The sequence below is a fragment of the Talpa occidentalis genome, unplaced genomic scaffold, assembly GCF_014898055.3.
Source record: "Talpa occidentalis isolate TD23 unplaced genomic scaffold, MPIMG_talOcc4v2.1 talOcc4.16, whole genome shotgun sequence".
NCBI lineage: Eukaryota > Metazoa > Chordata > Mammalia > Eulipotyphla > Talpidae > Talpa > Talpa occidentalis.
In genome coordinates this window covers 8,553,163-8,566,952 of record NW_023601653.1, presented here as the reverse complement: position 1 = coordinate 8,566,952, position 13,790 = coordinate 8,553,163, and the positions used below count along the sequence as shown (strand labels likewise).

The following is a 13,790-nucleotide window of genomic DNA, read 5'->3' as shown; positions in this document are numbered from 1 at the left end:
CCATTTTCATTCCCCACATGAATAATCAGTACCATTTATCAACAATCCCATCCTTTCTCCAGTGGCCAGAAATGCCACCTCTTCATATCAAATTTCCATAAATGTGTGGGTGTTCCTGGGCTCCGTGTTCTTTTATGCTAATGAATGATCACATCCCTAAGCCAGTGCTAGGGAAAAGTTTGCTATAGGTTTTCAGTAGATACTGAGAGTTTCTGTCATGAATGAATATTTACTTTTATCAAATCACTGCATCGATTTACATGATTATGTGGTGTTTCACCCTTTAATCTATTAACATACTGAATGCCACCTGTGGATTTTTTTAATGTGAAATCATTGTTGTCTTTCCTGGAGTGAAGCCAAGTTGGCCATCCATTTTACAAGTGGCTGGATTCAGTTTGCTAATATTTTGCTTAAGATTTCTGCATGAGTTTATACATCGGTTAGACAGGCCTGCGATTTTCCTTTCGTTAACTTTCCTAATCTGATTTTGGTAGCAAGGACATCCTGGCCTCGTGGAAAGGACTAAAAAGTATTCCTCTTTTCCTACACTCTGGAAAAGTTTGCTTCAAATTGGAAATATCACTTGATTAAAAAATTGGGCAGAGGGCCTCCCTGGTGGTGCAAGGGGTTAAGATGCCACCTATGAAGCTATCCTCAGCCACTGGGGCACGAGTTCAATCCCTGGCCAGGGAGCTACCCACATGGGTAGCTGACTCATCCGCTGCTCCCCTCAGCAGTGTGTTTCAGTAGACCTGCCTGTTCTGCTCCCCGCTCTGTCTCTGGTGAATCCTCTCAGCCCCCACACCTCTGGCCTGTACCCTATTTCTTGTATGCATAAATAAATAAATCTTTAAAAAAATTTGGTGGAACTTATCTCAACTATCATCTCTGGATGCTGTTTTCAGTATAAGAAGGTTTAGGGCTAGAAGAATATCCAGGATTTATATTTTTTCCCCCTAAATTACTTTGGATAAGTTATACATTTCTAGGAATTTGTTCATTTCCTCTGAGTTTTTTAATTTATTGATATAATTTTGTTCACAGTATTCTCTTATTATCTCCTACAATGTTGCTTTATCTATTGCATCTAAAGCTCTGCAATCTGAGAGACTTTTGTTTGCTTTGATTTTTTGCTGTATTGCTAGAACTCTGAAGACTATTTGGCTCAAAAACATTTAGAGTGAATAAATAAATCTGCATTATGTCTTCCTATTCATTTATTGATGAGTTCTCTGGCTTTTTATCAGTGAATTCTGCCATTGCTTTGTCTATTTTTATCGATCCCTTTCAAAGAAACAACTTTGGATTTTGTTGAGTAATTTGTTGATCAATTTTTGCTCTGGTCTTCTTTATGTCCTGCCTTTTATGACTTTGAATCTATTCTAATGTTCTTTATATATCATTTGAAGTTATCAGCTTGGCGTATTAATTTTCAGCCTTTCTCCTCTTTAATATGAAAGTTAAGGCTGTAAGTTTCCCTACATGTTTGTTTCATTCCACTAATTTTGACATGTATCATTTTTATTTTCATTTAATTCTAAGTAGGTTTCAGTTTCAATTATGATTTCTGTTTAAAACTGTGAGTCATTTAGAAGTGTGTCCTCAATTTTAATCAATTTATGGTGAAGGATGGAATTAGAATTTTAGTGGTGAACAGAAGGTACTTTATACAGATGTTGCTATGTAATCGCTCACACCTGAAGCAACTTATACAAACAATGCTATAAACTGATGTTACTTCAATACAATTTAGAAAAAACATCGTTACTGCTTCCTCATGCAAGTATACTGTGTTAAGAGTGTACTGAAATTTGCTTTATGCTCTAGTCCATGGCTACTTTTTAATAAACGTCCCAGGTGAGCCTGAGAAAAATGTATATTCTGTTAGGTAGCGAGTTCCCTAGTTGGCCAATAAATCAAAATTTTTAACCTTGCTGGGCCAATCTTTAGTATTTTTAAACCATTTTTTTTTTTTTTTGGTTTGCTCCTTCAATATTTGAAAAGGATTTGTTAAAATATTCTACTATGATAGTGGATTTGTCGATTCTGCTTTGGTGTTTTATTGAACTCGGTGTCTAAACCTCATGAATGAGATGTATAAATATTTAGGATTCTTATACCTTCTTGGTGAACTTTTTTAAGTGGCGATCATCTCTATATCTATCAAAGCATTGTCTGATCAAGATAGTTACTCCCATTTTCTTTTGGGTGATAATTGCCTGGAATCTTTCCCCACAATTTTTCTATCAGCCTTTTCAGGTTGGTACATGGTAGGTTATGTCTCTTGTAAATAGCATATGTTGGCAAACATGGCCTATTCGATCCGACAGTCTGTCTTTTCATTGCCAAAATTAGTTTGATTATTGACAGATTTGGACTTATTTTAATCACCTTGATTTCTGGTTTTCTAGTCCCCCCATTTCTTCTAAGCTTTCATTTTGTACTTTTCTGTCATTGTTTTTCTTTTTAACAATTGAGCTATTTTGCTTTGGTTTTGCTTATTCCATCTACCACTCCACCTGCTAGGGATTTATAAGTTATGCACCTTTTTCAATTCTTTCAGAGCGTAACCTTGAATGTCAGCACACACACACTTAGCTTAGAGGCTAAACACCTCTTCTCTCCCCCTCAACAAAACAATGATCTCAGAATATTTTAATTCTAATCACTTCCCTCCTGACTTACATGATGTCATTGTCTGACATTTTAAGTACAACCTTTTATAAATCCACAAATTATATGTTATTACTATTATTTAGAAATGATTGCTTGGGGATTCCAATTTTTAACAGGAATGACTAAGAAATAGAAGAATACAAAATTCCACATGCATTGTGACTATAATATATATTATATATTTGAGAGAGAGAGCGAGCACGTACATATAGAGCAGACAGAAAGCGATTTTAAAAGACTGACTTATTAGGAAAGCAAAGTTTAGGTTCCTTTCTCCTTTTTAAAATTTGCAATTAGGCTTACTGCAGCTCACATGGGCAATGAAATAAATTCTCTCTGCACGCAGGTATCTACTTCCCATTTGATATATACTTGGTGTCAGATGGGCCTGGGGCCAAGTCCTTGATCTGTCATTTAATGGCCCAGTTCAGCCCTCACCAATCCCACCAGAGAGAGCGCTGACCCACTCCGTACCTCTCAGCCAAACGTTTACCTGGGCCATAGGATATTGGCAATAGAACTCCAGGTTTCCTCCTGTGCACTAGGGCTTCCCCTTCCACCCCAGCTTTGCCCTGAGAAAAGGCAGTCTGGCCTTGGACAGGACACAATGGCACTGGGGGAGGAACTGGTGCCCCAGTGACCAGCCATCATCTGAAGTTGGATCAGACTACCACCAGCCAACTGCAGATGCATCACCCACATCAATGACTGCTGACTTAACCCACTGTTAGAAAAGCTTGTGATGCGGCATCCTCTGGGGCAGGAGATGATGGATACCCTTGTTCATTTTCCTCTGCTAGACCCCATCACTGCGTCTGGTGCCCAGAGACCAATGAAGAAGGCTCTTCTGTCACTGTCCCATCCCCCGCCCACAGCTATCCATCAGCGTCTGGGCTTAGTTTTTTACATTCATTTCCTTCCTCACCTGTGCACCTGCTTTTCGAAGCTGCACGTGAACAGAAAGTGGGAGCTGAGTTACTCACATCCACTTCTGGGGCACTGGGCACACAGAAGATGCCCAGTTATGGCTTTTGTTTGAGTTAAGCAACTGGATTTTGGGAGCGACATGAATCCAGACAGCGAGCAGCTGGTGGCAAGATGAATAAGCTGCTGGCTGCCGGGCTGGGAGGCCTTCTGCTTTCCAGAAAGCCCGAACTAGAGGAAGGCAGAAATCAAAGGGGAACATACCTTCTTGCTGTGTGCCTGTACCCTTATCTCTCGGCACACCACGCACAGGCCACTTGACCCCTGAAGGCCACCCCGCCAGGCCAGGCCGCACAGCCTCCCAACGCCCACTCTCGGGGCAGGGCCTGCCACCCACCGAGTCTTTACCTTCAGGTCCGACACATCCCGGTAGCACTGCTCAGAGCGCGTGTGGTCTGATAGCTGCACGTTCCAGAAGCAGGGAAGCTGATACACCAGGAAGGGGTTTTGCTTGATGACGGCGTTGAAAATATCCTGGGGAATAAAAGCCAGGACACAGTCTAAATGGTCAGGCAGGCTCTGCTCATGCGTCAGGCCCTGGACGCTCTGCCAACCTGTGCCAGAGCCTCCTGGGGGAACACAGGTCACCCCGCGGGGCCTCCCACCACCTTTCACCTCTAGGGACCGAGCGGTGGTTTGGTGCAATGTGGGGGAAGCTCACGTGGACTTGAGCTCCTGGGTTCCACACACGTATCTACAAGGGGTCAGGTAGGGGCACCTTCTCCACCTGAGCCAGCACACAGTAAACGAAGACACCCTTCCTGCCTTACCCCACCATCCAGGGGCCCTAAGTTCTCCGTCCTGAGCCTCTTTAAGAGAAAACTGCAGGTGACACAGGGACAGACGACAGAATCTCAGGTGCAGTGGATCTCCCGGGGTGGGGGGCTCAGTGATGGATGGGGCATGGATTCCCGCAGCCATGGCGTCTGAGTGTGTCCTCCCCAGTTTGAAATCCCACTCACTTTTCCCGGGAGGCTTCACCTCTTTTGGGCTCATCCCAAGCCACGCTGACTCAGGAGGTACTGACAGGTGGCACTGGGCGGTGACTGATGGGCCCTGGCAGCAGGAGATGGCTGGACAAATGATCCTCACAGATATGGACACTGACAGTTCACTTCTGGGGAGGTACCTCAGTCACCGCCACTGGACTTGAAATATGATGATGGAGGACAATTTCCGCCTCAGGTTTAAAACTGCCACCTGGGTCATTTTTAACTCATTCATTACCCCATACTCATGTCTGAAGAAGGAAATGAGTTTGGGGTGCTTGGGGAACTGAATAATAACAATGCTAAAAAAAAAGAAAGCGTAAAGTCTCCCTACAACATTTTCTGTTGTAGAAATTTGCAAGAATTCGACACATCAGACAACTGAGCAGAGCAGAAACATGGAGGGTGGGCATGTTTGCTGGACAAAGAGGGAAAGATAGATGCAGAGACCCAGAGAAGTCATCTTGCTGTTTCAATATGGTCATCTGCAACACCCCAGCGACCCCTCCATCTATGGGAGCGAGCCTGGGTCGCGTCCAAGGTCAAAGGCTCTGCACCTTTCATTACCCAGTTAAAATGAGAAAATGGGATTTTAGGAATTTTTATTAAGAGCTTGCATGCAGTTCATGGGCTTTTTCAGAGTGCCCGGGTTAAAAGCTGGGTTCTCCAGCCAGGTGGCTTGTCGCTCCTATTTACATGCATTTCCCATGGGGATAGGGTCACCCATATAGGATCTGAGCAAAAGGCTCTGCTTTGAAAGTTAAGACTCAGTATGCCAGGAAGGCACATAAAATCTTGCTTGGGAAATCATTCTGTGGCAGTGTGAAATCTCAGGAAGCAGATGCTGAGCCTCCTATGTGGAGATGAAGACAGCCACCTCTTCGGAGCACACCCAGTCACCGTTCACTTTTAAATCAGCATCGATGAACTCAGTTCTCTGAGCCCCAGGGCCTGCATTCTTCACTGATACCTCCACTCCTCTTCAGAATGCAACTCTTGCCATACAGAGAGTGTCATGTATGCTGCTACATGAACATCGGGAATGAACTAAAGAGTTGAGCTATTGTCTTTGACTGGCAGGTGTAAGTCAGGCCTACCCAAGTGTCCAGAGTCACCAATAGCAGCAGAATAATGCAGACCCTGCTACTTTCAAGTTTCCTTGAGAAACTGCACCAGAGTGCTCGAGGATACAGGCAGCTTGTAAACCAGCGACTCACCTGGTCAGCTAAGGACGTGGACAGCATGCCCATCAGCTCCCTCTCAGCGGTCAGCCTCCACATCTGCTCCCACTTCATCTTCCGCAGCTTGTCCAGAAGCAGCAGGATCACCCCTGGGCAACAGCACAGGATGGAGGGGGGAAAGGTACAATAAGACAGAGAGGCAGGCACCCCCGTCCACATGTGTTGAGGATGAACACACCAGGTTTCAATCCCAGGTTCTGCCAGTACCTTAGTGTGAAACTTAAAACAACCTTTCTGAAACATCCTCATTGCAGGAAGAACATGAACATGATCTCAAAGGATGCTGCAAGGGCCGAGAGAGATGGATGAAAGCACTTAGCACTCTCTGGAGCTGGAGTGCACAAGGAGAATGCACTCAGGGCCACTGACCGACACACAGAGATGGTCAAAAGGGGATGTTGAGGTTGTGTATATTCTTCTACCATAAGAAAAATGAGAGCCTAGCACTGTGCCTGATCTACTGTATGTTGGCATAGGGTTTTCCCCTAGAGATCCGACAACCTACTAGGTTTAGCCGATGGATGATTCCTGTACAATATATGCCATCATCTTTACAGACAAAAAATAGCTCTTCTTTACTCTGGATAACCACTTGTCAATTTGTTTTCCACTTACTGTCAAGCCAAGTGAGATATTTTTCATATTCCTGATTTCAATAGTCTCCTTAGTCTCACCACAATCCACACATATGTGAATTAAGGGTGAAGCAGTGCTGATTCTGGAGTTAAGATAGCTCTGAAAGCTTTAGGGCTCACACGAAACCAATAAGTGGGTGTTTCCTCCTCTTGTTCACCAGCTTTTTTTTTTCCTTTCTGAATTTGGTTAGTTTTTATGGGGTGAGACCTGGGTGAATGGAGATTGGTTATATAGGGAGGGAAATTGCCATTGGAGATGCTTTTATATTTCTAAAAAATGTTTAAACAACTCAGTGCATTACTCAGGCAAAAATAAATTAATGAATGAAAGTCTAAAAAGAAAAGTACATTTTTGCTTTGCTGCATGGCCTGGAAGCAGCTGTCCACTGCCACGTCGGGAGGGAGGGCACAGAGCACAGACTCGAAAAGTCCAGAGAATTTCCCTGCAGGCCAGTGCAGTTCATTTGGTGGATGGAATTGTAGCGCCCATGGGCCCCCAAATCAATCCTTTTCAGGATGCTTAGCTCAGCAGAATGGTCAGTGGAGAAAACTCCAGGCAATTGAAAAATGAGCCCAGTTGATACCTAGTACACACATTTCTGAGAATATTGGAAAAAAACTATTTCCTCAACTCACACATAAATGTCAACTCTGAGACTTTTTTCTTATTCCAGCGGCACATTTTGCAAAAGGTGTTTGGTCAGGTCAAGGTGAAATAAAGCAACCATAGGATTAGGGGATGGCACACAAAGATCTGAATTTTAAGTCAAAAGGGTCAATCACATCTAATCCACATCTCCTATTGCGTTGTTAGGTTTTTTGCAACTATCATTTCACTTAATGCTCATATGACCTCTCTAAGCTGGATGTTGTCATTCTTATTTTACAGAGGGGAAACTGAGGGGCCAAGACAGGTACTTGAACAATTCACAGGGTGAGAACATTTATACCTGTGGTCTTTGGAAAGGAGAATGTTCCTTCTTGGTACAATTTGAGAGGTTATTTGGGGGGTTTAGGAACACCATGACCATTTATTTTATGGAGAAATGTTTGAGTCTGCCCAGACCCAAAAAATTATCTACCAAATTAATAGTGAGGGAAACCTGAATCAGTTTCAAACTCAGATCTGCCTAACTCCAAAGCCAGGGCTTTTTCATTTGCACCACACAGACCAGGGCCCCAGCGAGGCCTCTTTGGAGTCTTGTGGCTCAGGTGACTTGCCCCTTTTAGACTTTTTATTTCTACATGTGTAAAATATGGAAAATGCTACTTGCCCTGCACAACTCACAAAACTTTGATGCCCCTTAGTGGTAGGCTAGTAAATGTTCAACCGTCAGCTTTCCAGAGGAAAAAAAGAAATGAAAATCACTTTGATTTGCAGTGCTTGCCAATTCCTGTGGTGTAAATGCCCCCTTTATGGTCATTTTCAAGTCACCCATGTGGCATCATTGAACACCAGTTGGGAGGATACACACAACTGTCCCCCACTATCCCCCAATCCAGCACACCCCTGAACTTGCTCCCTAAATATAAAAACAATTTCAGAAAAGTAAAATGCACAAGCATATTATTTGGGAAGGTTAAAAAAAAAAAGCACAAAGTCACAATTCAAGAGAATAGAGTGATAGGTTCTCCAGGAAAATATATCCCAGTCAAACACATGCAAGAGAACTTTATTAAATTTTACTGCAGAAACTAATTCTAATTAGGTTGGATAGATGCTCCACCACATAGAAAAAATGGGGTAGGTGGGAGCTATAAACCACGAGGAAAGATATTGATGCATACTTTGAAGTCTCTGGAGAGGTCGATGGTAGATCTATCAGTCTCTGGAGACTGAACTGAGAACTGATGCTTTTAAATAGTGTTAAGACTTGGCGAGTCCTAAGTGGCAGATGTGATTCACATAGTTTGCCAGGCTAGTTGAAAAGAGGGGGGTTTGTGAACAGAAGACTGAATGTGGAAATGCAGAATCATCCTCCCATTCTCCAGTTTTTTTCTTTTGTGTGGCTTACTTTTTAGAAGTATAAAGTATTTTAAAATAACAGAAAAGGACAGAAACTAATATGATTATAATAAAATGTTATCATCCCAATTATAACAAAATGTTACAGATAAAGGAAGAACTTCTCTATCTCATTCTAGGCCTCCTTTCTCCAAGGGTAACAAGTGTTCTTAGGAGGTTAGTGTCACTTTCATGAATGATTTTATGTTTTTGTTTTTTGTACATCTAATAACAATATATGGTGTATTTAAAAGTATTTCTTAATGCTTACTTTTTTTTAAAGATTTATTTATTTATTTATACAGGAACTGGGGTACAGGCCAGATGCGCAGGAGGGTGAGAGGATTCACCAGAGACAGAGCGGGGAACAGAACAGGCAGACTGATGAAATACACTGCTGAGGGAAGCAGTGGGTGAGACAGGAGAGGTCTACTTGCCATGTGGGACCCCGCTGGCCAGCTGGGATTGAATCAGTGCTGCAGAGGCTGAGGACAGCTTCACAGCGCTGCACTCAACTGCCTGTGCTACCAGGGGAGGCCCAATGCTTACTTTTTAAATTTTCTGTCTATTTCTAGTCTAACTAACTTTACTTTCATGGCTTTAAGATTTAACACCATATTAAAATTTCAATATCTGGTTTATTCATTATAATTATTTTATTCATTACACAAATATACCACAATCCCTTAAACATTCCCCTCCTGAAAGAGATTTTGGTTACTTCCTATGTTTTTCTTATTATACTGTTGGAATAGCAGTATTCACAATAGCTAAGACATGCAAACCACCAAAATACTCATCAACACATAACTGGATAAAGAAGCTATGGTATGCATATGCTCACTGGAATGCTACAAAGCCATTAAAAAGATGAAATTGTGCTTTTGCGATAACATGAGCAGACCTTGAGGTGGTTATGCTAAGCGAAATAAGTCAGAAGAGAAACACAGTTATGGAATGATTTCATATGTGGAATGTGAGTCACCAAAGCAAAGGAATGAACAAGTAACATTAAAACAATGCTTAGATTCTACTAAAGCTTTGTGGCTACCAAAGGGGGAGGAGAAAGGAGCTGCGAGGGAAGGGTAGAGGGCATCAACCTGATAGTGGAAAGGGCTGGGCACTAGAATAGGGTGGTAGGTGAGGTTTATACATGCATAATACATAGAGTTTCGTAATGTACTCCTGAAATGTATACAGTTTTGTAAGTTAATAAAACTTTATTATGCACAATTTGCAATAAACATCCTACTCTCAATTCATGTCCTGTTGCATGCAAGTCAGAGAGCTTAGCTGGATGCAGTCTCCAATATGGCGCATGGATTATTGTGTTGGTGGCGCTACTTTCTGGACACATCTCATACTACTCATCTCTTCTGCATTCACTGCGGCCCGTGGTTCTACATCGAAAATAGCGCCCTCATCTCTTATTATATTCATCATCCTACAGTTATTTATCAAGCACCTGCTATACATGACAAGCTGAAATATACTGGAGCATGGTATCCTGAGAATGTGCACCGCTTATAAAGGATCACAGAGCAGGGAGGTATAAGTGGGCCAGACCAAGCGGGGTATCTGAGGAGAGGCATGGACAGAGGCCGTGCAGCAAGACTGATCTCTGCAGACACTGGAGGATGTATAATGTATGAAGTCTAGATGGCTTAGTCAGACAGCTTTGGGGCAGATGTCAACCCTGGGGCCCATCTATATACGTGAGCAGAAAATGGGCTGGGAAGGCTGTCCCAGTCAATTTCACATCATTTCCTACATAGAACCAAGAGTAAGTGTCCCTGACACAGAATATCATGAATATGCAGGTATATACCCAGCGATAATGGCATTTTGGTCAACAAGGGACCCTCTATACCACAGTACCAAGCTATAGACACCATATTTCAGATGCGGTGTCGGCTACACCATACAGGTCTGTGTGCTTTATCACGTTTTTATAATGACGGAATCACCTGGCCAATGTGAGCTGCCCTTAACATGCCAAACCAAGCACCAGGGATCACAGCCTTTATCACGGATCCTGCACTCAGGAGGTATTTTTCCTATGATTCATTCCGGAGGTATATTCTGAGCACCTCCGATGATGCTGTCCATTGGGTTACTGAAGACTAGCAGTTTGTAAAACCTTGTTTTCAGGGAACAAGAGAGAGAAGAGGTGGGTAACCCAGCGCCAGACAGGAGATGTGGCAGGAATAGTGGGCGCATGGACAGGGGGAAGTGGTGGGGTAGAGCTTCCCGACATAAAGGATGCCTACTTGGGCCAAAGGAGGCAGAGGGTAACCTGTGTGAAGGTCAAGTCAGGCAGGCATCTCCCTGCAGGCTGAGAATGTCTATCAGGTAGCAAATATTTTCCACCCCATTTGAACAGCAGACCTTGAAAGGTAATGACCCATTTTCCCCTCTTCTCACAAGAAGGGAAATTAAGTAGAGCCCACATAATACTGTCTAGCATGAGTGAGACCATTTGTCTTTGCTCATAAATCTATAATTAACCACAGGTTATTCATATAAGAAATATCCCCGCATCTTCATGCAGATGCAGTAGCATGAATTCTGGGGACACGGCATTTCTGTAGCTGTCACAGGAGAACAAGCCGGAACATGGAAACTGAAATGGACTTAGAAACATAAGCCCTGGGTTTGAGTCCTGACAGTATCTCTTCATAGCAAAAGAACTTGAGAAAAGCCCTTAGAATTCTGTGTCTTGGTTCCTGGTATGGGGGTAACCCCACATAAATTCTGTTGATTATGAGAACTAGAAAGTATCCATGTTATGACTTTTTTCCTACCTGGAGCCAAAAGTCCCATGATATTTGAGGGGGAAAAAAAAGTATCTAGTAAATCAGGAACAAATGCTTAATATTACCAACTTGAGAAATATTAATTAATGATAAATGTGCATGCTCATTGACTGGCCTAAATTCACAAGGCTTTCTAAAAATCTTAAAAATCTCCTGTGTGGGTGGAATGCCCTGGACACTTGGAAATTCTGAGCTATTTCCTTCCCAGGCTTCTGTCAATAGCTTATGATCTCACAACTGGTATGAGTGAGAGGTTCCTCAGTGTGGCCTCAAGTGGCAGCTGAGGGATCCACAGGAAGAAAAAAAATAAAGAAAAAAGGAAAGAAAATCTACCACATGGAAAATTATGTGCATAAATTTTGTTCTTACAGCTAAGGAGTCAGTTTAAGTTGTTAAATATAATCACACGGTTAGGAGCCTAGAAGAGACTTTATTTCTTCAAAGGTTAGGAGTTTGCCCCCGGTCGTTCTTGAGCTGAAAAACAACATTTCTGAGAGAAACAGAACTCTTAAGTATTTATTGACCTCACTGTGATGGTGCTGGGGAGATATCCTAGTTAATGATGGTAAAGGCCTTTGAAAATCTAAAGTGGCACAAAAAAGCTTATAAATAACAGTTACAGAAACTATACATTTCCACACCAAGGTGCCTCATTATCACCCCCCTAATTCTCACTAGAATTCCTACAAATTATGTGCACGCATGCAATGTGCACGCATGCAAGCTTTTTAAAGTGAATACTGGTTAAAATGACGAAAATGGTTCCTTCTGAAATCGGACCCCTTCAAGCTGAATGACACGGCGTCCGCTTTGGCATGCCTGCCCCCACGTCAGGCTTGACATTGCGTTCCCGCTGTCAGGAGGCCGCTGGTGCCAGAAAGTTTGGTTCTGACCTTTGCCTGGCATTTGCTGCTGCACGACCTGCCTACTTCCAGTCTTGCTGTTGGGTCTGGAGCAAGGAACGGGCCTGGCCCTGGAGGCCAGCTGTGCGCTGAGCCGGCCTGCCTGGCAGGTGACGGGACCTCCCGACGGAGCTGGCAGGGGCGTGCGGGGCCAGCAGAGTTTTACCTTCAGCTGTTGTGCTGGGAGCCTGAGACCGATGTTAGATAAATTAATGAATAAATAAGCTAGAAATCAAAGGCTTCTCCTGTAAACATCTGGTCTGGGGTTGAGGTGTTTCACCTGGAGGACAACACTGCTTCCCCCAAAATGACTATGTAGCTATAGCTCAGTTGCCAAATGGCAGGGAAATAAAATAAAAGGTGGCTGCTTATGCAGAGCGGGGAGAGAAAATGATACTTTTTTCGAGGAGCCAGGAATGGATCTTAACAGATGCGATTGCAAAAGGGAGAATAGACAAAAATGGGGTGATGTGGATGTGATCTCTGCTGTATCCTGGACAGGGCGCCTGCCTTGGAGGCCTCTGACTCTTGGCACAAATCTGTAAGGTAGGGAATGCTCCCCACTCGGCAGAGGATGAAGAGTGAAGGCTCACACAGAGTCGCTGGGGGGCACCCCACTCTGACCTGTGGTCTTCCAAGCGGGTTAGGTGAGTGGGTCTGTGTCCCCGCCCCAGACGCAACATGGCGAGACCTGGCTGGTGGTTCCTGCAGGGTTAGGAAGGCGATGTCTGCAGACCCCACAAAGACCACGGCCAGCACCAGGCAGCCCACCTACGAGCCCCGGGGAGAGCCCATGCATTGCTGAGGCCAGGGGACGAGGGGCTTCCGGAAGACAGTCCCCTCTGCAATGGAAGTTGTGTAGAACGGGGCTGACCTGGGATAAGTCCATGCGAGCTGGGCAGCTGGCACTGAGCTTCCATCAGAAACCTCAGCAGAGCTGATGGTCAGCATTGCCTCCCACACGGTATAGTTTCTTCTTCGTGCACCTAAACCACCCACCCCCATCCCAATTCACTTCTAGGCAGGCAGGGAGAACCTCTGGGAACGTTTCCAGGGTTGCCTTTGGTTTGCATTAGGAAAACCTGACAGGCGCTTCTGCTGCTATTTTCTTAAGTTTCTTTCCATGAAGCCAGCTTTGAATTGGCTAGAACTGGCTTAGTCAAGGTTTCCTTAACTCGGGAGGACTGATGTCCAAAGAGAGAAGGCAGCTCTTTCTGACCAGTCCAGGGCAGGCTTCAGAGGAAGCCTTTGACTCTGGAACTCGATTCCCATGGCGAGCTGCGTGGTGCCCTGCAGACGGCTGATCGGTGCAAATAAGCTCAGGAGATGGTGGGTTAAGCAGAGGGAAACTGCTGGATATATCACAGGCAAGAGGGGCTCAAAGGGGACTCCTCTCCCCCAACATTTTCCAGATTTATAGCCCAGGGCAGCTTCCCCTCCCACCCCCAAGATCCTGGGGGGATGCTGCTTGTCCTTGACCTTGAGCCCTCCCCAGCTTTTGTCTGCATGTTCTCAGCTCTGCTCCTGCACAGGCCCATA

At 44.1% G+C, this 13,790-nt stretch overlaps 1 protein-coding gene across 2 annotated transcripts in view; it reads right to left on the bottom strand.

The window, feature by feature from the left end:
• LARGE1 (LARGE xylosyl- and glucuronyltransferase 1) overlaps positions 1–13,790 on the bottom strand; it is a 436,269-nt gene that overhangs the window by 64,019 nt on the left and 358,460 nt on the right. For both annotated transcript variants that reach the window (XM_054696078.1, XM_037513671.2), the window contains exons 8-9: positions 5,870–5,982; positions 4,012–4,137 (exon numbers count right to left, since the gene is read on the bottom strand). In XM_054696078.1, coding sequence (XP_054552053.1) covers positions 4,012–4,137; positions 5,870–5,982 — 239 coding nt within the window. The remainder of the gene's footprint in view (positions 1–4,011; positions 4,138–5,869; positions 5,983–13,790) is intronic.